The sequence below is a fragment of the Spermophilus citellus genome (assembly GCF_964194105.1).
Source record: "Spermophilus citellus genome assembly, chromosome: 17".
NCBI classification, from domain to species: domain Eukaryota; kingdom Metazoa; phylum Chordata; class Mammalia; order Rodentia; family Sciuridae; genus Spermophilus; species Spermophilus citellus.
Window position 1 is genome coordinate 12,743,704 of NC_138199.1, and position 25,372 is coordinate 12,769,075.

The 25,372-nt window shown below is 46.2% G+C and overlaps 1 protein-coding gene across 2 annotated transcripts in view; it reads left to right on the forward strand.

The window, feature by feature from the left end:
- Window positions 1-25,372, forward strand: part of PIK3R5 (phosphoinositide-3-kinase regulatory subunit 5) — a 78,782-nt gene that overhangs the window by 45,348 nt on the left and 8,062 nt on the right. For both annotated transcript variants that reach the window (XM_081271815.1, XM_081271814.1), the window contains exons 2-6: window positions 6,541-6,656; window positions 8,571-8,671; window positions 9,543-9,611; window positions 10,385-10,523; window positions 23,395-23,464. In XM_081271815.1, the coding sequence (XP_081127941.1) occupies window positions 6,554-6,656; window positions 8,571-8,671; window positions 9,543-9,611; window positions 10,385-10,523; window positions 23,395-23,464 (482 nt within the window). In that variant the 5' untranslated portion in view covers window positions 6,541-6,553. The remainder of the gene's footprint in view (window positions 1-6,540; window positions 6,657-8,570; window positions 8,672-9,542; window positions 9,612-10,384; window positions 10,524-23,394; window positions 23,465-25,372) is intronic.

The window sequence follows — 25,372 nt, forward strand, 5'->3', positions numbered from 1 at the left end:
TTAAATTTTATTCCTCTTGATACTATTGTAAGTGGAAACCTTTTTCCCAACACATCTTTAGTTTTTATAATTTTTTGTGGAAACCTTTGGAAGTAGAGTCGAGTGGGAGGAAGTTAGGTCATTGAGAGACTGTGTTTGAAGGAGATATAGGGACTCTCTCTCTGCTTTCTGACTGCCATGAGGTGGAAAGTATCACGTATTCTCTCCATGACAAACTGCCTTGCCACAGACCCAAAAGCAATAACCCATTCAACCATGGATTGAAACCTCCAGAACTGTGAGCCAAAACAAACCTTTCTTCTTTATAAATAGTGTATCTCAGGTATTTTATCACAGTAACAGCATACTGACTGACACTATTTTACATGCACACAGACACACCTGTGTTCTACAGCCTCCCAATAGCACCACAAGCTGGGGGGACAAGCCTTTGGTACATAGGCCTTTGGGGAATGGTCAAGATTCCAAACTATTGGGCCTGAGGATATAACATAGTGATAAAGTACTTGATCAGCAAAGCACCACACACATGCACAGGTGTACATACCCACAAGAGCATCCAAACTATAGCAAACAGAAAATATTACCTTGGAGGTCTAACCTGTGTACTAGAATCATCCAAGGAGTATTTTATTTATTAACGCAATCCAAAAGACACCTGGAGCTGGGCAGCAGAAATGTGTATGTTAAGAAAATTCCCTGATCATGTTAATATTTATCAAATTTATTGAATGCTTACTACGTGCCACACATTATTCTAACAATTTGCCATATATTAACTTGTGCTTTACCCCGAGCTCTTGCAAATCTCAGGTACACTCTTCGCCTTCCCTGCCTTGCAAATCTCAGGTACACTCTTCGCCTTCCCTGCCCTTTTAAGTGACACCAACATGGAGACAGACACAAATGCGCCAAGACATGCAGCCCAAGCAATACCACCCGCTTCAGTGCGGGGTCACTCCTCGTGCACCCCTTCCAATCACTCTCTAACACACGACTTCTCTGCTTCAGGTGGGGTCTCCTCTGCGACCCAAGTAGAAATGATTCTCACTTCCAACACAGGAAGGACACAGCAGAGACTAAAGAGATTTTGTAACGATGGGAGGCAGGTGGTGGGGGAAAGCAGGGGACACAGGCAGGAGTAGCGCTTCTTTGAGAATACCCAGGTGTCTAGCTTTGACTGTCAGGAAATACGACTTGTCTGTAGTTCTTTTTGTCTTCACTCAGTCAACATAGGTCAACCTGATCTACTCAGTTTTTATGCGGCTGGGACCAAAATAATGACGAGAACAACTTAGAGGTGGAGGAGGTTTATTTGGGTTCATGGGGCTCAGAGGTCCAGTCCACAGATGGCTGACTCCATAGCTCTGGGCCCAGAGTAAGGTAGAACACAACGGCGGGGGCGGGGGGGGGGTGGATGTGAGGGAAGGAAGCTGCTCCTGTCATGGAAGTAAGGGAGAAGAAACAGGGAAGAGAAGAGAAAGGGGCCACAGGAAGATGCACCCCTTCAGGGCATGTCCCCAGCAATCCCCCCTCTCCTCCAGCCAGGACCCCCCTGCCTCCTGTAGGCGTCCTTTCAAACCAGGACCTGTTAGGTCTTAGCTCTCAGAATCTAATCATTTTTTTCCTTCTGCCTATTCCTGCGTGAGCAGGCGCTTTGGGGGTCACCGCATCTCCAAACCCTAACCACACTGAGGTCACTTAGGTCAGTCATTTTCTTCCCTATCTCTTTCAATGTGATTACAGACCTCATTCATAATACCATTAATTTTTTTTATATATATAGATAGATCCATTTTGGTCCCCTGCTCCCTGGGGGAACTAGAGCTGTAAAACATGAACCTGGAATGTTCCAGAACACCAAGAAAGCAGTGGGAGGTGCTAGCCAGAAATTCCTCCTTCCCTAGGAGATGTCGACGGTCCAATTTCTCCTCTTTAGCACTTTGAGAAGACGCCCCCCCCCAAAAAAAAAGAGAAGCCCTCCTCTTTGCCTCATGGGGGCTACCACAGGAAGTAGACCCAGAGCCCACCCCTCTGACCAGCCTTGGGCCTACCTCGTGGAGTTGTGTCAACACGTGAAGAGGCGGGAGAAGCAGAGCTGCCAACCCACCCCCAATGCCAAGTCTATCTGCCCTCTTCAGGGTCCCCAGTAAGGAGGACTCCGAGTCCTCTGTGCTGGCTCAGAAGAGGAACTTGAATGTGGGGCAGGCCCCGTTGTTCAATGTTTCAACACTGCCCCTGGAGGTGGTGCTGGGGGCCATTCCCGGCAGCAGCTGGAATTTCACAATGGGAGAGAGGGGCTCCTCTTCAAAGAGGTGGGTGGGGGTGGGAGTGGGATGCCAAGGCCAGGCCAGGCCTTGCTTGTCAAAATTTTTGAAAAGAGGCTTCATCCTGAAGAGAGGGGATCCCATGTCCATCCTCCCTTGTCACTTCCTCCCCAAAGCCAGAGGGGACGGGTCACAAGGAATGAGTGATGACTGACTGACTCACCAGGAGGAAATGAGTGTGCCAAGGGCCAGGCCACAGCTCAGCCGAGAGGTCCCTCAACTGGGCTCCCCAAGCTCAGAGCACCAGCAAGTCCTGACCCTGAGCATTTTGGTCAAGCTCTTGATGGCCCCAAGATGCCAGGGAGGCTGGCACTTCAGGAACTTTTTGCCCAGGGTCCTGAGGGTATCCAGCTCTTCTACAGAGGAGGTCTTGATTTTTTTTCCCCATTACGTGGGACAGGAGGGAGGCTGGGCCAGCAGGTGTCAGAGAGGGCCCTGGGGGGGGGGGCGGGTAGCTGTTGTCCTCTAGGACTGGTGCTAGCAGCAGCTCTAGGACAGTGTGTTCTGGTGCCCTTAAGGACGGGGTGTGGCAGAAGTAGTGTCATTTGTGTCTCAAATTTGCATCGTGACAATGTGGGACACAACAGGTGACTCATGCCTGCCTGCCTTGTGGCATGTCCATCACGTGAGGGGTTGGGTGGAGGATGACTTGACACCCAGCTCACACAGTTCAGCCCCATGCTCCAGGATAGAGACACCAGGGCCCTTCCTTCATGCCACCACGGTCTGCTGGGTGTTTGCTCTCTGGCTCACACTTGTGAGCTCTGGGTCTCTCTCAGGAGCTGAGCTCAGCAGCTGGTGTAGACAGACACAGTGGGGTTCCTGATCCCAGCAACTGAGCGTCTGCATTTTATTTATTTATTTATTTATTTTATTTTATTTTACTGAGGCTTGAACCCAGGAATGCCCTACCACTGAGCTACTCTGTAGCCCTTTCTATTTTGAGATGGGTATTGCTAACTTGCACAGGCTGGCCTTGAACTTGCCATCCTCCTGCTTCAGCCTCCTGTATAGTTGGGATTACAGGCTTGTGCCACCATGCCTGGCAGATTCTAAACCTCTTTTTTTTTTTTTTTTGAGGTGGGAGGGAGGATACCAGTGATAGAACCCAGTGGCACTTGACCCCTGAGCTCTATTCCCAGTCCTTTTTATTTTTAGTTTTTATTTTGAGACAGGGCCTCACTAAATTGCTTAAGGTCTTGCTAAAATGGCTGAGGCTGGCCTTGAACTTGTGATCCTCCTACCCTAGCCTGCAGGGTAGCTGGGATTACAGGTTGCTCCACTGCATCCTGCGATTCTGAACCTCTTAAAGCAAACTCATAGTCATTGAGTTGGGGTGCAAAAGGGCCTGAGGCTGTCTTGGGACAATTTGGGAATTGCTTTTGTTTTTCTAATAACTGTATCTGACTGCGCTGAGGGATAGTGGACCGTGACGGTTGCAACGCAGCGTTACCATGTACTGGAAGAACCCAGATCCCTGGGTTTGGGTCTTGGCTTTATCCACCTCCTGGTTGTGTGACCTCAAGCAAGTTGTTTAACTTCTCTGTGCTACTAATTGCTCTCCTGATCCTTTCGCTCCACCAGCACCCCACAAAGGGGATCCAGCTTCAGCCTCTGACTGTTCAAACGCACCTTTTTTTTTTTTCCCCTGGTACTCACTCCTGCACAATGATGAGGAATTCACATCTTTGACTTGCCCTACAGTGGATATACAAGTTGCCCATTCTCCAGGTAGCATAGGAGCTGGTGAGCAAATTTGCTAAGTAGATATTGATCTGAAGAGCCATGCCCTCACATGGTGGGCAGCCCAGTCTGTGTAAGGGATTCTCTTAAAGCCCCCACTCCCTGGCTCTTGGCTCTGGGGGGGATAAAGGAGGGTCTTCCAAGGTGGCGGACAACCCTGTTTTTAATCTTCCTAATCTCATAATGACAGGATACAGGTGTCTCTTTGTTGATTCTGGACTAACACCCCCCTTCAAGCCCACTAGGGTGATTACATCCCCCATCCCCACAGTCCACTATGCCTCTGAGGACTTTGGAATGTTGGGCAGATAGCACCTTTGTCCTTGGAGTGGGACCTCAGCCACAATTTGGGAAGACAGAAGTCCAGCTGATACCTTGGCCTTGAAGGAACCCCTTCCCACTCTGGCTGTCAGCAGAGGTACAGGACCTAGAAGTTTAGGGACTTGGAATTTCAGAGACCTGGAAGTTCAGCCTGTGTCGGAGGCCAGCCCAGCACCCCAGCCTCTTTGCTCCTGGATCTAGGTCCTTGGCACGCTGATCCCTGCACCCAGATCTTGACATATGCTATCTCCTCTTTCTGGAATACTCTTCCCCTCATTTTCCCCAGAAGCAAACGTGTCCCTCTTCCAAGACCCACAAGAACCAGTAGTGGCCTTCTCATCTGGCCTCCTTCCAGAAATATCTTTTCTTCAGAGCCTGTTTCACTGTGCTACGGGGTCTCCTCTTTCTTTGTTTAACTGTGAATGTCTATGTCAAAACAGAATGTCTAGGCCTCTCTGTTCACTGCTGTATCCCTGGCACATAGTAGTTGGTCAAGAAATAAATGACAGAATGGCTCTATGTGTCCATCACTGTACCATCCGCATTTCATAATGCGTAGCCCCCTGGGGACATCAAGGAAGTGATGCTCGACACCTCACAATAGGGCATATTTGTTTCCTGGGCATGTGGTTCCCACCAGGCTAGAGAAGTAGAAAGATTTGCCTATGAGGTGACTCCATGATCGGAACGCTGCGGTCCTGCAACGAGACCTGAATTAAGAGCTTGCATCTCTTTGCATGTCATTTGCATGGCTCAGATCTGGGCTCTAAGCTTCCTCTTCTGGTTTCCTGGTCAGTCCCCAGATCCACAGAACGGGCCTGCCACTTCCTCTGCTTCCCCACGAAATGGCCTGACCGGCCAGTGAGAAAATCTACCCAAAAGAGCTGAATGCAATGAAATTCCCAGGCACGGGGACAACCCCTGCAAAGAACTATATATAGCATGAGAGCCTGATGCAGTGGGAGCTCATGACATCCACTGTGACATTTAGTTTCCCAACAGCCCTGAGAGATTGGCACCATCATCATCATCATCATCCCCATTTGATAGATAAGCAAACTGAGGTTTGGAAAGCGTTAACGAATTTGCCCCAAATCTCACGACCAGCCAACATCAGAGTCCAGATTGGAGTCCAGGCCTGCAGGATACCAGAGCCTGAATTAATACGGCGTCAAAATGCACGTCATGTCCTCTGAGGGATTCGGAGAACCCTCGCCAGAATCCAAGACGCTGGCTGGGCTGACCCTGCTGGAGGCCCTGCGTTCCCCATACGATACTAAAACCCCTGAAGTCCCCTCCTCCGTTGCCTTCCACCAGAGCATTCCCAGGAGAATAAGGAAGGTGGACTAGGCAAGGACTTTGGATAGCTGGTGACATCACGAAGCCTCAGAGAAAGGAAAGAAAAAATGTCTAAACACAAGGTGAGAGCAGAGAGGACCCAGGTGCCCGTGACCCGTGCCGAGGTTGGCAGGACGGGAATGGGGATTTGTATGAGGACACTCCCCGCCCTGACACCCCACATGTGGAAGGAGATCCTATGACGCCCATCCCTGAAGGACTGGGGGGATTCAGGCCTGGAAATTCAGAAAATCTCCCCCAAGTGATTTGGATTTTCTTGTTGAGATCCTCCTGCCCTAGGGTCTGCACCCCCTACCTCTAGGGTCTGGCCATGGTGTGGGCATTCCCTGGGTACTTGGCCTTTCACTTCCTATGCCTCTGTGCTCTTCGGTCACAGGGTGGCTGCTCCTGCTGCTCAGATGTGGCCGATCCTTTCAGGACTCCACTTGTCTTGTCTGTTAAAATGGGAGTGATGATAACAGGACTCACATTTCTGAAGGGAGCTTGGAACAAAGGAAAAAATATATGCAAAGGCAAAGTAGCATCATATTGGCACATAGTAGGTGGTCAATAAAATAAAAATTTCCCTTCTTGCCTACTACCCAAGTTTTGATGGCACTGTTTCTGCCCTGGAGGCCGCACTAAGGCCTCTAGAGCTGTGCCCACAGTACCCGAGCTACAGTGGGCTGATCGCACTGGACTTGGAGTACCCTCCTGGGCCGGGTGCTGCCCTGCTGGACTCAGGGACCAGCCTCGTATTCTCTGAGAGGGGGGCTCAACAGGCTGACCTGGCATCTGTTTCCCCATACAGGCAATGACTCAGGATGCAGCCAGGGGCCACGACATGCACAGAGGACCGCATCCAGCATGCCCTGGAGCGTTGCCTGCATGGACTCAGCCTGGGCCGCAGCACCACTTCCTGGTCAGGTAGGGCTGAGGGAGCTGGGGAGGTGTTCTGAGGACCCAAGGGGGCCTCAGAGGCGGTGTTGGGCCCTGGGCCAAGCATGGAAGCTGGCAGATTCTGGTTCACACTCAGAGCCTCATCTGGGCTGGGCAAGCGCTCTCCCACTGAGCTGCCTCGGATTCTGTTCAGATCCTGTGTGACTTGAGCAAATCCCTAGACTTCACCTGGGCAGGAGCCACAGCATGCAGCTCTGTCTCCTTTCTCCCTTGATGCTTCCTCATCCTACTCAGATGCTATCTCATTTCCTCAGCATGTGCTAGAAGCACAGGTTTGGAATCGCTTAGAACCACCCCAGCTACTGATTCCAAAAGAGCAGCCAGGAATTCATAGGCAGTTCTCCCCCAGATTCTCCTGGTCACTTGTTTCTAGTTCCTTCCACAGCCCTACCCTCCTCCAGCCTGTAGAACGAGGGAGAAACTCAGCAGAGCTTCAAGGATCAGGGGCCTCTATGCTCCCTGATTCTCAGGACTGAGAACTGGGGAATCTGCAGGCTGGGGCACGTGTATCTCTGTGGTTGGTGCCTAGTTGTAAGAATTCCTTATTCTAGTGAAGATTTTTCACATCTGTGTCTGCTTGCCTCTCTACCTACTCTATGAGACAGATCCCTGCTGGTTCTTAAACATACCTGGTTTCTTCCCATTTCAGGACCTTGGCACCTGCTGCCTGGAATTCTTCCCTAAGAATGTGCATAGCTGGCTCCTTCTCATGCACGTCTCAACTCAAATGTCACCTCCATGGAGCTATCCCTGGCCTTCAGAATTAGACAGATATGCATTAAAACTGTCTTTAATTGGCTGTACATCCTTGTGCAAGCTACCTGTCCTTTCAGGACTCCACTTATCTTGTCTGTAAAATGGGAATGATGATAACAGGACTCACATTTCTGAAGGGTGCTTGGGACATTCAAAGGAGATAATATATGCAAAGGCAAAGTAGCATCATATTGGCACATAGTAGGTGGTCAATAAAATAAAAACTTCCCTTCTTGCCTACTGCCCAAGTTTTGATGGGGCCTAAGTTTGCAGAGTTGAGGAGCATTGTTAAGTCAAAGAATGTGAAAAGATCTGACTTTGGCAAGTTCCATGAAAACCTGTGTTTAGGGATCTCCTGGCCTTTGGAAAGAGTCCATGCACATAAGGAGACATGGAGTTAAAATTCCATGAAATGTACTGTCAATACACATCTACCCTTCCTAATCTCCTTTTCCCCAACCCCTGACATATAACCTCCCTTAATTCCTGTGACCACACCTTTTAATTTTTAGGGGTTTACCCTTGTTGACTTCAGGGAAACAGAGACAAACCAACTAAGAAAGTCTGAGGAAGTTATAGCAACAAAGTGCTCATTATAGCTTTTGAGCTATAAGTGAATTTAGCTTCCCCTTCCTGGGTTCCATTACCAGGCAGTTCAGGGAAACTCCATGATTGTCACAGATACCTTCTTGGGTCTTAGGGTGGAGCTGGCTGTGGCTCCTCTATCTATTCCACAGTTTCTTAGCTCTGACCTAACTTCCTTGGGTCTCATCAGCACCAGCACACATTGCAGGAAAGCAGGGGAGATGAGAGTACCAGTGCTCCCCAGAGGTGCAGGGGCAGAGTGACCTCAAGTCCATTGGCCTCTAAGGGGATCCCAGCCCATGTCTCCAATCTGCGCTCTTGAGCCTCTTGTGCAGGAATAGGAAATGGGTCATCATATCTCGATGGGGTAGGGGAGCACATTGGTTCAGCTAAGGCTGTCTCACTTTAGAAAGGAATGTTCCAGTGCCATCCCCAAGAGAAGAATGTCCCAGTATAGATCCCCCCTCTTGATAGCTCCTGACTGAGGGTGGCCAGAAGAGACCTGAGCTGATCACTTGCCTCTTTTTACTCCCTTTCTAGCGGGGCTGTGTCTGAATTGCTGGAGCCTACAGGAGCTGGTCAGCAGGGACCCGGGCCACTTCCTCATCCTCCTGGAGCAGATCCTGCAGAAAACCCGAGAGGTGAGGGTGTCCCCTAGCACCCTCAAAGGCAGACCTCTGGGTTTGGCGTGGTAGAATTGAGAAATCTTATGTCTGGATGCTGATGCATTGAGGGTATCTGGAAAGGGGTGTGTTCTCTCTAGTGTGAACAGGGGATCCAGAGACCTGAGCTGAAGCCTCTTGGGACTGACATTGCTTGTAAGTCCAGCAATAGACTAGCAAGGAGGGAGGAAGCTTAACCCAATCCCTTTTCTCAAAAGAACCCATAAGAACAAAGACATAGAAGAGAAGAAAGAGAAGACCAATTGGGAAGGGAAACCGAGGCCTCCTTTGACAGTTCATGGCTTTTATGACCAAGGAATGCATGCTGGGCTGAGCTGGACTAGGCTTCCAGAACATCTGTGAATCCCAAAGGAGGATTCTGGCTCTTTTATAAAGAATTCTCTTTTTATAAATTTTATTTTTTTTTTTTAGTGAATGATTGAGTCTGGAAAACATGTGATTTTTCTTCAGTTGGCTCCCTCTATAAAAAAGAAAGTCTTCATTTATCAAGACATCTAAGGTTACCATTCTGGCATTACCATTACCTGGTGCTTTTCATACTGTGATCCCAAGCAAGCCAGCCTAAGCACTAAATTGCCTCTGAGGTGCTGGACTTATAAACCCAAATAAAGAGGACCAACACTCCTGTAGGAACAGGGGAGAGTTTGGTAGAAGGGATTGAATAGGAGTTGTGGCAGATGCATCATCTATCCAGAGTAAAGAGAAGGAAAAGTCTAAATTTCATCCAGCACAGAAGAGAGAGTGGGGGAGTTTACTGTGCCTCCAACCCCTGTGAGTTCCAGAATGGGCCATGAGAATGCTGCATTTGACCTCTCCATCCTCTCCACAGGTCCAAGAGCAGGGTACCTATGACCTCCTCACCCCACTGGCTCTACTCTTCTATTCCACTGTCCTCTGTGTAAGTTCACATGGGCCCAAGCAGGAGAGGGAGGAGAGGAGAAGGGAGGAGAAGGATGAGCAACTTCTGTCCGGGACACAGTGCTCACTCTTCTGAGGATCAACAGAGAGAGAAACTCTAGGTTTTTATCTTGAGATAGAGTTTGACCTTCTGATGTCTTTAGAGCTGCCATCTTGAGGGGCCTCTAGTAATTCCTTGTAGCTATTATTGTGCCTGGCATCTCTGGGCTTCCATAGAGGAACTGCTGTGACAGTGTATTCATCAACCACAAGAGGGATTCCATGGAGAGATTTTTGTGTCCACCTCAATTTTGACCCCAGTGGTCACTTTCACCCAGTGTGATCATCTCTCATATTCACCAGACTGGTGACCGAAAAGACCGTGTACAGGGATTCATTCTACCCAAAGCATAAACACTTGCCTGTAGTGAGGATGTTTAACTACAGGATGGAAGATCCTTCTCCAAAATAAGTGGCAACCATGCACAGGGTGCAATGACCTTGAGGTGACAACTTTGCAGAGAGGCTCTCTCAAGTTTGGGTAAACTGTGTCTGGTCAAAACAAGGCCCTGGGTGCCATCTTGCCCATCTGTGACTCACTCCCTGTAACTCATTTCTCGTTCTTCCTAATCTTGTTCTGCAACACACTGCTCTCTGGAAATGATCATCGTTTGTAGAACATTCCAGAAAGGGAGAAGAAGCTGTCCTGGAATATCAGTGAGTTTTTTTTTTTTTCTCACCTGCATCTCTCTTGCTACCCCTTGTCTGTCCTAGACACCACACTTCCCACCAGACTCAGATCTCCTTCTGAAGGCAGCCAGAACCTATCACCGGTTCCTGACCTGGCCTGTTCCTTACTGCAGCATCTGCCAGGAACTGCTTACCTTCATCGATGCTGAACTCAAGGCCCCAGGTGAGTGTTGAGCACAAGGAGCAGGGCTTGTGCGGTCAGGAAGCTTCTAGCTCTTCTGAAATGTTCTTTTAACCTTTAGTTCACCTCTGCCCATGCCCTGGTCAAAACCTTCATGGTAAACACAATATCAGGTGCCTGAGTCTGCACAAGCTAAAGCAGTAAGTGTGGAAGGAAACCCGAGGAGAAATCTTTAGGGGAAGCTGGAGCAAGTGTTCAGGACAAGAAGACCCCAGCACTTCACCTGTGCCTCTGCTCCAGGTAGCAAAGGGATTTCCAGGTTTGCTCAGGTCAACCAGAGAAGTCCCCAGAATATTGACTAGAGATCCTGACTTGTTCTCTTTGCCCCAGGAACAAATTGGCATATGTGGGTTAACAGTGTGAGTTAACAGTTAACATGGGAGAACGGTTGGTAATGGGAAAGGACAGGCTGATGGTCACTATGCAAGTGTGCATGAGGACTTGGTACTGTCCGGGTTTTTACATATGGAGTCTGAAAAGGATGGATTCTTCAGAAATTGAAAATACTATTATAGACATACAAATGAAGTCTAAGAAAACTATGATAGAGCAAGAGAAAACATCAAATACGATATGGTAGCCCTATATTATCATTCCTCACAGTGATATTCCAAGGAACAGAGTCGCATAACATCTCAATAGATGTCTCTGAAACATTTGGTAGAATTCAACATGCAGTCCAGATATTCAAAACCTCTCAATATATGGAAACTATTTCCATGGAAGTATTTTAAATATGGCAACAGCCCAAGGTTAAGTACCAGAGGCACTTCCTTTAAACTCAGTTGCCTCTCTTTTTGCTTACAGTTATTTTGCATATGCAAAAAAAGACAGAAATAAAGATATTTCCTCATCAAGAGAAGATAACATTTTAATGATTTAGAGTTCAAACAAGAGAAGTCTAAGAGAATCACCAGAATGAATACTGTCAGAACTAGAAAACAAGTAGCTCAAGTGCTTTCCCATATATTGGTATCAACAGATAAGGATATGTAATAGAGAGAAAAGCATAACAGCAATTAAAATCATGAAAAAAATAAAAATATGAGTAAGCTACATAGAGAAAACAAACTATACTGAAGATAAATAATTGAAGAGACATATTGCTGGATTGAATCAATATTTTAATAACAAGTGTTAGAAAAATAAATGCAATTCTAATCAAAATACCAACCAGATCTTTTTAAAATTTAACAAATTGAGTCTATTTGAAAGAAATAGCAGGGCTGGGGAAGTGGCTCAAGCGGTAGCGCGCTCGCCTGGCATGCGTGCGGCCCGGGTTCGATCCTCAGCACCACATACCAACAAAGATGTTGTGTCCGCCGAGAACTAAAGAATAAATATTAAAAATTCTCTCTCTCTCTCTCTCTCCTCTCTCACTCTCTCTTAAAAAAAAAAAAGAAATAGCATTTATTTGTGCAGTTACCATGATATATATATATATATATATATATAAATAACATATTCTTTTAAAAGAGAATAAAAATGAGGGCTGGGGTTGTAGCTCAGTGGTGGAGCACTTGCCTAGCATGTGCAAGACCCTGGGTTTGATCCTCAGCACCACATAAAAATAAATAAATAAAATAAGGGTATTGTGTCCAACTACAACTAAAAAATAAATATTTTTTTAAAAAGAGAATAAAAATGTGGCTCAGTGGTAGTGTGCTTGCCTAGCACATGTGAGGCACTGGGTTTGATCCTCAGCAGCACATAAAATAAACAAATAAAATAAAGGTATTGTATCCATCTACAACTAAAAATATATATTTTAAAAAATGAGATATTTCCCTTACTAGGTCTCTGAAGGTAGTATAGAGCTATGGTAATTAAATTAGCACCTATTGGTATAAGAATAGATAGATTAATGGAACAAAATATAATATCTAGAAACAGAATATTAAAAATTTATTATATGACAAAACAGCATCTGCCAATCAGTGATGAAAGAGTTCAGACATTTAATAAGTGGTATCAGGATAATTGACAGTTCATAAAAGTTAGAACTTCATCTCAAAAAAAAAAAAAAGACACACCAAAAAATACCCAAATGGATTCCCATCTCAAATAAAACAACCTGCAGATAGATGAAAGGTTTAAGTGTGGGAAACAAGGTCAGGAAAGCAGTAGAAGAAAATAAATTACATCACTCTGGACTGGAGAAGAGTTATCAAACACATCCCCAACGCAAAAGTGATAAAGAGGACTGGGGTTGTGGCTTAGTGGCAGAGTGCTTGTCTAGCACGTGTGAGGCACTGGGTTCGATCCTCAGAACCACATAAAAATAAATAAATAAATAAATGATTTTAAAAAGTGATAAAGATTTACAAAGGTTTGGGGGCTATGGGTATGGTTCAGTGGTAGGGTGCTTGCCTAGCATGCATAAGGCCCTGGGATCAATCACCAATGTTAAAGAAGAAAAGATTTTTCAAATCATAAAGCTTTGAAAGCATGAAATTTAAAGCCTTTATGTGGCTTTAAAACCCCTATAATAATGAAACATAAATAACAAGCTAAAACAATTGTGAACAAAATGAATATATCAAACCCATGATATTTAAAAATAGCCACACCAAGGGAAATAGAAATAAGCACATGATTCAATTACATCCAAAAAGAACCATGAATGACTGAGCAATGCCCCCCAATATTCATTTTCATTAGTAATAAAGCAAATGCAAAACTAAAGAATGAATGCTTTCTTTTTGCCACCCAATTGGCAAAAACAAAAGAAGAAGAATGAATGAAAATATCAGGGATGTTGAGGAAAATTGGGGCAGAGTTGGCTAAACAGCAGAAGACCCTTTTGTTCTGCAGTTCCACACCTCTAAGTCGATCCTGATAAGTAACTATGGCTGTGCAAAGATTCAGCTACAAGGATGTTCTTTCCTCCTAATTATCAACCAATGCCAGAACATTTAAAATATCCAACATAGTTCAGTATACTGTGGCAAAGTCATTCAGTGGAATGCTATTCAATTATTAAAAACAATACTGTAGAAACAGTTCTTTAGGTCAAAAGATGTTGACTAACTTGTTGAGAATAAAAGCAGACCCCCCAATACTATGTATGCTGTAATCCCATTTCTATTTTTCCATTAAAATGTACACACATTCCAAGTCCTATTTAGCCCTGGCAGCATTTAATTGGCATTAAACACACTCAGGATTGAAGTATCAAATCTTATCCCCCAACTCATGGACCCTAAAAAGCTCAAAACTGAAGCTTTGTTTGTAAATTCCTTTGGAAGGGTTCATGACTTCTTTTTCCAACCAATCGGCTGGTCTGTCTTACCCTGGCCAATCAGCTGATCTGTCTGCCTCCTAACCAATCAGCTGATCTGTCTGCCTCCCAACCAATCAGCTAATCTGTCTCCCAACCAATCAGCTGATCTATATGTCTTCCAGCCAATCAGCTGATCTCTGTCTCCCAACCAATCAGCTGGTCTGTCTGTTTCCCCAAAACCCCACTGGTCTATCTTCCTCCAACATTTGAGCAGAGCAGGTACCAGCTAGGGTTGGCCATCCCCAAAATCTACCCATAAGATGGGCCTCACTTTATTGTAGATACTTGCATATGTAATAAGAAATCAGGAAGGCCTCAAAGGAGGCCTTGGTCCTGGAGAGGCACTCAGGCAAATTATAAATAGTCTTCCAACATAACTTTCTGAGATACCCTAAATCAACAAACCACTTTAAAGTCTCTCTCTTTCATTTTCTCCTCCCACTTCTCCTCAAAACAAACAGATCTGGACCTCTTTGGGCCTCTTGCTGGTGACTGGAGTTCTCTTACCAGGAAGCCAAGTGTTTCTTCCCTTCTGTAATTTGGACAAAATGTATATGCCTTGGCAGGGTCTTTGATTGATACCAAAGATCTATGACTCTTTCTTATTTTGAAATGGGCAATAGAGATGTTGGGGTGGGGGAGAGGTGTCACCTGTGGGGAGACCACTTCCCAATTCAGATCATACCAGCTGGCTCCCCTCTGTGGAGTGTTTGCTATGCCTTGAGGTATTTTTTGTGGGCAGCTGGGCTGGAGCTCTGTTCTGGGCAGCCCAGCAAGCAGATGTGAGGAGGAGGGGCAGGTGGGGTAAGGCTCAGACCCTGTGCTGAGGGGATGCTACGCCTGAGACACAAAAGCCACGCAGAGCAGACACTGGAGATGGATATGGAAAGAGAAGGAGGGTCTTTTGCCTTGGAGCAGGGAGAACCCTGAGAACCATCACTCAAGGCACTGAGGGACATTGCCCCTGGGACCACATGAGGCTTCAGATATTCTGGTGACCAGGGAGAAGGCAGATGCCTAGAAAGGGAAACTCAGGTCAAGCTGCCCATACTAGAAATTTCTCTTCATCCAGGGAAAGCAGAACTAAAATAGGAAACCATTTACTCTGCTTCATACCAGAGAATAATTTTCAAACAGTTAAAAAGCACATACAAATGGCCAGGTGCAGTGGCACATGCCTGTAATCCTAGCAGCCTAGGAGGCTGAGGCAGGAGGATTGAGAGTTCAAAACCAGCCTCAGCAAAAGCGAAGCAACTCAGTGAGACTCTGTCTCTAAAATATAAAAGAGGGCTGGGGATGTGGCTCACTGGTCAAGTGCCCCTGAGTTCAGTCCCTGGTACCAATAAATAAATAAATAAATAAACCAAAACAACAACAACAAAACATACAAACGGAACCACCATTTGACCCAGTTATTCCAGTTATCCTGCTCCTCAGCATATATCCAAAAAGTTTAAAATCAGCATACTATAATGATCAGCCACGTCAGTGTTGGTAGCAGCACAGTTCACAATAGCTAAGTTATGGAAGCAACCTAGATGCCCTAGAAGAATAACTTTATGGCATTTGCCAGTAAATGGATGGATCTGGAGAATATTATGCTAAGTGAAAGAGCCAATTCCAAAAATCCAAATGTTGAATGTTTTCACTGATATGTGGAAACTAAACTGATATGTAGGGGAGAGGAAGAAGCGAAGTTTAGTAGATTAGACAAAGGGGAATGAAAGGAAATGGGGATAGGAATAGGAAAGATAGTAGAATAAATCTAACATAATGTTTCTAATGAAATTATCTAAGTAAACCCCACCATTGTGCCCACCCACAAAAATGGGATCCTAATTAGAATAAGATATATCCCATGCTTGTATAATTTTGTCAAAATGGATTCTACTGTCATGTATAACTAAAAAGAACCGATAAAATAAAATTTAAAAAATTTAAATGATAAAATGAACTAGATAATACAAATCAACAAAACATTGAAACTGATAGAAACATTGCATGATAAAAGGCTTTTTCATGAGAATTTTGTAAATATGAACCAAACCTACACAAGTGTGGAAATATTTTTATGGATTATTCAAGGATAACAAAAAAAAAACTATAGAAAATATCATTGAAGGGCTGAGTAGTCACCACTTAATATCAGATTCACAACTCAAATGCCCTCATTTCAGGTTTCATCATTGCCATAAATAATACATATATACTTAAAGCCAAAAAAAAATCTACATACAAATATATTATGAGCCTGTGTTAGAGATGAAGTCAGCTCATTGCTGAGGAAACCAGGTGGTTTGAAGAAAGATATGAGGGGCTGGGGATGTGGCTCAAGCGGTAGTGCGCTCGCCTGGCATGCGTGGGACACTGGGTTCGATCCTCAGCACCACATACAAATAAAATAAATATGTTGTGTCCACCGAAAACTAAAAAATAAATATTAAAATTTTTTTAAAAAAGAAAGAAAGATATGAAAAACTGATTCAAGTGTCCCATATAAACTAGAGTAAGATTGGAGCTTTGGGTGCAAAATTAGCTGCTATGGTAAAGGGGAACAAAAATCAGCACTTCTTGGGTTCTGTTTTCTACCCAACAACAATCACTTGCAACTGATCTCACTTCTACAAGTTCATTTCCAGTTTTAAAGAATGTGAGCCCTAATCAATAGCAAACAGTAGGTTAAATAAAATGACCTTCCTCTACCTTCAGTATGATTTTTAGTGATACTCGTGCCTGAGTCCTCCCTCTTCCCCCAGCAATCCCAGCTGAGGGAGGTAATAGAAGGAATTGGCGGAAGGCAATAATGGAGACTGGGAATCTGAGGCTTTGGAGAAAGGCCGGATAATTTAGTTGTTAGCTGTGCTTGGTACCCAACCAAGGTTTCAGATCCTGGGTCTGCTACTCACAATCTGTAGGGCTTTCAGAGAGACATTTAACTTATATAACCCTCAGTTTCCTCATCTGTCAAATGAGCCATTTGTGAGGATTAATCCTGCCTACACTGATATCACATTGCTGTGGTCAGAAGGTGGTGGTGTTAGTTCAAGAGATGGGTCCTGGCAAGGTTGGCAGGGAGAAGGTGACAAGGGGCCTGGGGAGCTGGGGCCTCCACGCCATGGAGCCTTAGTGTCCCAGTTGCCATGGAGATTGTGGCTGGGTGGCAGAGGAAGCGGGCTGGTTATCAAGGCTGGGGGCCTCCCCCTTCTTCCTGACTCCACCCCCAATGGGGTCACCTTCAGCCTGTCTGCTGGGGGTGGCAGGAAACCTCACGTCAGCGCCACTGGGTCCTGCCACCCCACAGCCCTCTGGAGCTCAGCCCACATGTTTGTTAAATATTTACCCGACACCCACACGGCAGCGCAGACCACAGACTCTCCTGCAAAGAATTGATCTGTAACGCTGAGTGGCACCCGTGGGCATCTTATGTGCAAGTCACTCAGCAGTCTTCGAAGCACACAAAACCTCAAGGAAGGCTGTCCCAGACCACAGCCCTGCAATGTCAGAGACACAGAGAAAGTCATAATATCCCATTTCACACACAAGAAAACTCAGAGGATTCAGCATCCCTTTGTCCAAAACGTAAAAACCCGGTGCAAGAGAAGGAATATGGATCTCAGTGTGACAAAGACCTGGGCTTTGTCACTTACTAGTTGATGGTCTTGGGCAGGTTATATAGGCTTGCTGAGCTTCCCTGTCAAAAAGCAAGACTTAAGTTAATGATGATGATGACTACGTGAAAGATGAGATCGTTTCACTGACTGCATGCTGATGGTGTGCTAACCACGGCCGACCATCCGTTGCATCTTAAAAGGCCTGTTGGGGGCTAGGGTGGTGGCTCAGTGGTAGAGTGCTTGCTTAGCACGTGTGAGGCACTGGGTTCCATCCTCAGCACCACATTAAGAAGTAAATAAGCAAATAAATAAGGAAATATAAAGTTATAAAAAAAGAACTCCTATTGGGTAGTGACTATCATACCCATTTTTCAGATGATGAAAGCAGAAGCCTGGGCCATTGCGTTAGCTGGTACCCAATTATGTAGCTCCTATATGACTCTTTGGTTCCAGAAACCATAACCTATTCTCCTGTTTGCATAATGCTCTCTACCTGCAGGCAGAGAACAGGTGACTGACTGTGTGAACCAAAGACCCTTGGCTGTTCCAGAGGCCTTTTTGTGTAACTTTCCTTTCTGGGGAATATCTTTTATTTTTTTATTTTTTCCCCTTTTGGATACCACCAATGCTTTCCTGCCCTTTCACTTCCTGTCAAAGTAGAAGAAACCTCAACCTCAGCTTATTCAGTTTTGCCTAACAAATGGTAGCGGGTGAATTCTAGATAGTCTTCCATGGTAATAAGATTCTCTTAAGATATTACTCATTGAGACATTTGATTTTTATTCTTTTTGTCTCTGACGATGGGATAAATGGTTTACTATGTTTGCAGGAATGAATGTCAAACATTATTGACTAGTGGGTGGGGGAGATTTAGGGAAAACGGCAGAGGGCAGGTGTCCCAAGAAATCACAGGTTGTGATCAGCGAAGATTAAGCTGGCTGCATATAACAGAAAGCCCCAAATAACAGTGGCTTAACTTCATAAGGATTTATTTTTCCCGTCTGCAAAAGAAAAAAAAAATCTGGAAGAAGGTAGTCCGGCATTGGTAAGTGACCCTACAAACACCCTGGACGGGCCTTCTCTCACCTTTCTGTTCCACCATCCTTAGTTGGAGGCATTATCTTCAAGAACATTTCATGGTATAAGATGGCTGCTGGTGCTCTGGCCACCATATCCACATTGCAGTTCACAGAGAGGAGGAAGGGAGAGAGGTTGCCAAAATGAATCCAGCCAACAACTTCTGCAAGGGTGGTTGAAAGGTGTGACTTCGTAGCCTGGTGTCCTATTAGTGAGGAAGAAAGAAAAATGGATATTTCATAGATGATTAGAAGTTTCTGCTGCATAAGATTTACTTGTAAAAGTGGTACGGAAAAAAAAAAAAGAAAAAAAAAAGTGGTACGGAAAACCCAAATTGGACCCATTGGTGTGACTCTTGGTAGGGCGGTGAGAGGGGTGTCATGGCAGGTCTTGCCTCACTTACCCCCAGGCCTGAGGCTCTGCAAAGCTGGAGGAAACTCACCCCACAGGCATTTCTGTGGCTTCACACCAGCATGTGTCTTTTGTTATCATTGTCCTGTTGGTTCCAAGAATTGAAACCCACTCTGCCAGTGCGGAGATCTGCACACCAGTTTCCTTCCCCTTAGTATTTTCCTCTTGCCTTTCCTAACCGCATCTCTTCCCATCCTCCACTTCTCTGCTCCCAGATTCCCAACTGGCAGGAATCCCAGGTCTTTCTGGCCATGTCCTCCCCCTGGCTTTGTTTGAAGTCTCTGCTGTTCCTTTCTGCCCAGTGCCTGCTGAGGCTACGTGGCCACCAGTCTCAGGTTTCTCTAGCCCCTCTGGAATCCAGGATCCCAAGAAGGGGGAGCAGGAAGGTATTACTCATGGGACCCCCATTGGGAGAAAGCATAAGAGAAACCTCATTGCTGGGAGTGTCGTGCCTGGGTCTGCTATAGATCAGGCTTTCCAGCCGTCAGCCATGAGCTGACATTAATTACAGAAACTGGAGGACTCAATGACACAGTCTTTTGGGATTGCAACACAGTTAGGCTGGGCTCTGCTTGACATTAGTGCGTGGACTTTGTGAAATCTTGCTTTTGGGCCTGGTAAGAGGAGACTTGATTCAAACTGTTGTTGCTGCCTGCCTCACCTGTGCCAGGTACTCCCGGCAGCCTCGGCGAGGTGCGCTGGTGTGTGGTTGACCTTATGCTAGTATTTGCTTGAGGGCAGAAGCAGTGCCTTTTCTGTATCCTTGGTCTTCACAATCTGCTGTATGTGTATAGAGCCATCTATTTGCCACCTTAAGAAGAGGCGGAAGCCTCAGTGGGCAAATGTGGTTCAACTGTGAAGGGTCCTGAATGCCTGGGCAAGGAGGTGGAACTTTGCACGACCACCTGGCACCCTGTGAGTACCCATTTTCTGTCCATAGGGGCTGGCTCCATTCCACTTCCTGCTGACAAGAACCTGAAATTAAGCACCACCCAGGCCGTGTTTTTGTTTTGGCTGTTCAACCTCTGCAGTTGGGGTCTAAGGAGCAACCTCAGAAACTTGGTCCCATCTGCTAAGGAGACCAAATGTGTTTTTCAGTTTTCCATCACCATAATAAGATATCGGCCATGTCCATCACTATGACAAAGTAGCCAAGAAAATTAATTTATAAAGAGAAAAGGTTTATCTGGGTTCACAGTCTGGAAAGTGCCATCCCATGATCAAGTGGTCTCCATTGCTTTGGGCATGTGACCAGGTGGCACCTCATGGTGGCAGCCTGTGGTACAGAAGGACCACTCCCCTCACTGATGGGAGACAACACATGGGAAGAGGAAGGAGCTGGGTTCACAATCCCCTTGGAGGGCACACCCTCAATGACCTAAGGACTGCTGTGCACTAGGCCCTACTTCTCAAAATTTCCATCACCTCCCAATAAATAACACCACCTTGGAGCAAGCGTTAACAAATGGGCTTTGGGGGACTCTTATGATTCAAGTGATCGCCTGAGGGATGGGTCAAGCTCCCTGTTGAGGGAATGGGGGATGGGGTTAAAGGTGAGGGACAGGCATCCATGGACCCAGGCTCTCTGTTGAGGGAATGGGGTGTGGGGTTAAAGGTGATCTTGATACTGGTACTGCCACCTGCCTTAGCAGTGATGATCTTTCTGGTGCCACCAGGGAACATAATGGAAAGCAAGGTCCCTCTGGCTTACAGGATGCTGGGAGACATTTCTAATGACACAATGTACCCCAACAAATAGGGAGTTGGAGTACAATTGCTAAACCCAGTTCAGAGAGTCAGTTTGCAAAAAAAAAAAAAAAAAAAAAAAAAAGAAGGTCGATGGGATCAAAGCCTTCTTTCTCATTACAGGATGTTCTAATTTGTTCCCTGTTCTGACCCCAGCTCCTCCAGTCATCCCCCCAAACTCCACCCCCCCCATGATGAGCATTGAGGCCATTACCAAGAGAGGCCAAGAGAGGGGACTTGATGGGGTCGTCAGGGTGGGGTTGGGGGTTTTGTCTGAAGATTGTATGCTCCACTTGGCAACGGCTGAGGTCTTGGGTATTCGCCGGGCCAACCAGCTCTGAAAACGCCTTCCTCTGGGTCAGGGTGTGCTGCAGGTGCCCTTTCACATAGCCCCCCAAGAATGAAGCAAAAAACCCACATACGCTGTTACGGGGAGTCCATTGCAAGGAATAGGGAGCAACCCCAACTCTAACTGTACTGTCGTCCTAAAATAAGGCTAGGAAGATGTCCCAAGATACGTGGGGATAGGGATGTAAGAGGTTAAAGGACATTTCTCATGACGGAGCTACAGAGGAGCAGAATCCGTAGACACTCCATAGACAGAATCCCAGGAAGAGTGATGGTTAAGACTGAGCTGTTGTATTGGGGGACAGGGGTAATCCCGGTAAGCTCTGGGAGGGCAAGTGGGGTCGGAAGCATTTTGAAGGAAACCTGATGTGGGAGGAGAGTGACTTCACAGCCTGCCGCTCCCCAGAGTGTGACCAACTGTATGTCCTGGGTCCACAGAGGCAGAGTTGGGGGTGGAGATGAGAGGTCAGTGGGATGTGGGCTATGTGTTAAAAATAAATAAATAAAAAGTGCTGAGGATGGAGATCAGTGCAGAGAAATTACCTAGCATGGACTGGGCCCTGGGTTCCATCCTTAGCACTGAAAAAGAAAGAAAGAAAGAAAGAAAGAAAGAAAGAAAGAAAGAAAGAAAGAAAGAAAGAAAGAAAGAAAGAAAGAGAGAAAGAGAGAAAGGGAGAAAGGGAGGAAGGGAGGAAGGGAGGAAGGGAGGAAGGGAGGAAGGGAGGAAGGGAGGAAGGGAGGAAGGGAGAAAGAAAGAGAAAAGAAAAGAAATGGTAAAAGAAAAGAGAAATAAAGTTAGGAGATTTATCTTGTGCATGTGTTTTGCAGTCAGGGAGACTGGGGTGGGGTGTTATCCATTTGTCTCCACTGTATTCTACCGGGCGCGGGGAGGTTCAAGCGGAGCTTTTTCCTGTAATGTATGTGAGCAGCCACCAGATGGTGTCCCAAATCCTGAGAGTAAGAGTATGATCTCAGGGACTTAGCACCACAGATAAAACATCAACTCAGACTCATGTGCCCGTTACATCAGTTCAACATCATCTAAATGACTGACACCCAAGACCATTCAGTCCCAAGGTAGAAGAACGTGATTTGGCAATTTTCTGCCATTTACTAAACAAAAATCATGGACTTTCTGTTTATAGCTGTACCCCTGATCTTGGCTTGTGTATCAGAGGACATGTCCCTCTGGCTTCAGAGTTCAACCCCAGACCCAGGTGGCCTGCTCCCCACAGGGACTTCCCTGTGACCACCTCCAACCTCTGATAAGAGGGTGGCCTGCTCCCCACAGCCCCAGTCTGGCCTCTGTTTCCCTTGGTCTGTGGGAGAGTGGATTGTTGAAGCCCGCACAGGTGACACAGAACTGAATACAGACTGTAAAGTGATACTGTCCAACTGCCGAGTCACGTGGCAGGAAAAACCAGAAAATGTTTGGTTGGTTTCTTCCCAGTGGGGTTTGAAGTCACAGGAGACGGAGAGGTACAAGAGGCTGGAGAGGAAGGAATGTAAGCTGGGAGGAGAGCGGGGCTCAGACTTCAGAGAAAGTAGCATTAGGCAAGGCAGTAGCTGCCCATGGGGTATAAGAAGCCAGGCAGAGGTGTGGATGTTGGACGGTTGCTGCCTGACTGGAACTGAGGCTGAGCCGGGGGACCGAGAGATGCCTGAGACGCATACCCACCAGGACCGTGGGTTGTGGTGGTTGGTGCCGGGGACCCAGGAACACCTGGGTAGTGTGTGATTCCACAGCCTTCTGTGCCCAGGCTCCCCCTCCCAGGATGCTCTGTCTCACAAACTCTAATGTTATAGGCTAGTGGATCCTGGATGGGGCTTAGGAAGCATAGACTGTTTAGGGCCTCAGAGGCCACACACCTAAGCTACCCCTTACGTGAGGAACTGAGACCCCCAGGTAAAGTGACCTGCGCAACGTCATGTGGAAGAGTCAGGATAGAACTCAGGCTTCTGACCAGGTTTCCAGCTCTGGATCCTTTTCTTCCCTACCAGGCTGCCCCCCTGCCTGGGGACAGGGCCTGGGCAGACTGGCTGAGAGGGGACTGGGCAGCCCTTTGGATGGAGGGGCAACCAGTGTGGAAAGCCCCCCAAAATGGGTGAGGCTCAGGATGGATTTGAGGGGTGGAGGCTGAGGTCACAAAGGTGGGATAAGGGAGTCACTTGTGAAGAATGACCAAAATCACAGAGGTAAACACCAGGCACATGGAAGGTCCAAATAGCAGCTCTCTTACCAGGGTTCTCCTGAGCCTCATCCACAGGAACTTCTGACCTGACTGACCAGTGCCTGGCTTGTTGCAAGGCATGAGGACATGATTGCTAAAGGAAGAGATCAGCCATGAACTCTTTTTTCTTTGTTCTTGGCCCACAGGAATCTCCTACCAGAGACTGGTACGGTCCGAGCAGGGTCTGTCCATCAGGAGTCAACGAAGTTCCACTGTGTGAGTTTTCTTGGGGCAGGGGAAAACCAGAAGAGGACCTCCCACCCTTTCACCATCCTCTCTTCCCTGGCATCTGGCATCCTCTCCAACATTGCACCTTTTCCCACCCTAGTCACCAATTAACAGGCTTCAAGGGGACCAAGAACCCTCTGAAATTGCTGGTGATGTTTTGTGTATAACTTCATTTTTCTGGGAAGAAGGTCTTCTCGTAGACTCTTGAAAGGGGTCTGCATCCGTCATGCCAGGTATTGGGTGCACATTACCTCATGCATCCCTACTTTTCAGAAGAGGGAACTGGAAGTCAGAGAAGCCAAACAACTTCCCCAAGGTCATATAACTAGTGAGTGTGTGACCAGGATTTGAGCCTCAGTCTTACTCAAAGGTCTTTGCTCTTTCTACCGTGTTTTTCTCCTGTTACTAAAACAGTGTTTTCCAAACTCTTTCGACCAAGATATACAATTTAAAAAATATATTCTTCTATGATAGTCTGGTACACAGAGAGAGCTGAAACATTTTTCATGAACTGAAACTTACCCCCATTAGCTAGGATGAGCTCTGTCCTATTCGGCATGATTTGATTTAAATAACAAGTGCTGTTGTGATTCCCCAAACCCATTTCATTAACCCACTCTTGGGTTCTGGCCTGCAGCTTGAAAAGCATCAGAATGGAGGTACCTATTCTGAGGATCTCTGGAGATCTCAAAGTTATGTGGGTTCTGTCTCATCGTCATCTCACTTTGACATGCTGCAAACCCAGGGACCCTGACCTCCACCAACTCAGACATTTTAGCTGCCCCATCCCTCCCACTCCACAACCTAGGGGTTCACTTCACATTGAGCAAATACTTCTTGAGGTGGTTGAAACATTTCTGGGTAAAAACAAGCAAATAAAAAAGTCTAGGGTAGATGTTGAGACAGAAAGGACATAAAAATGTCATATAGTAGCCCCCTCTTATCTGCAAATGATACATTCTAAGGCATGCAATGAATGCTTGAAACTGCAGATAGTACTGAACTCTATATGTGCTGAGAACTTTCACCTTTTCAGTTAAAGGAAACATTTTGTGGTGGTTTTTGCATATCTGAATTTTCAGCATCACTAATCTTGTGCTTTGGGGCCAATATTAAGTAAAATAAGGGTTCCTTAAGCACAAGCACATGATACCATGACAATCTAAGTGATCACTGAGACAGCGACTGAGTGACTAATGGGCAGGTAGTATATACTGTGCTGGACAAAGGAATGATTTATGTCCCAGATGGGCTGCAGCTGGACTGTCCGAGATTTGAACATGTTACTCAGAATGGTATGCAATTTAAAATTTATGAATCCCTTACTCCTGGAATTTTTCATTTGATATTTTCAGAGCATGGTTGACTGTAGGTAAATAAAACTGTAGATAATGGCGGTGGGGGGGGGAATGGAGGGTGGACTACAAGGCAGGTGGGCTGTAGGCTGGTGGGCTGGTGAATAATCTCCTATACCTTTAAGGTACTTACTTGGCTTTGGGCTCTACCTTCACATGTGTTAATCCATATGTTAATCCTGTGAGAAAGGTGTTTTTCAGATAAAGGAACAGAGAGGTTAGTGGGAAGAGCTTAGGGTTGGGAGATGGTCTCACTTCATTAATTATAAACTGAGAATGATGAAAAGTTCTTGAACTATGAAATCATGCAGGATCTCAGTCTTGCCCTTCAAATAGTGAGGCTTAGCACATGCCCATGGCAGGGTGGTGGTGGGAGTGGGGGAGCACAGGAAAAAAATCAAGCACTCAGCAAGGAAGATGCCATTTATGAGAGCCTGCCTCCTTTTCCTGAAAAATGGGGAAATCAAAAACTTTCTGTCCAGTTGAAGGGGACTCTGTTCTGTCTCTCTGCCCTGACCCTGGGGCTCAGCTCTGGGACAGA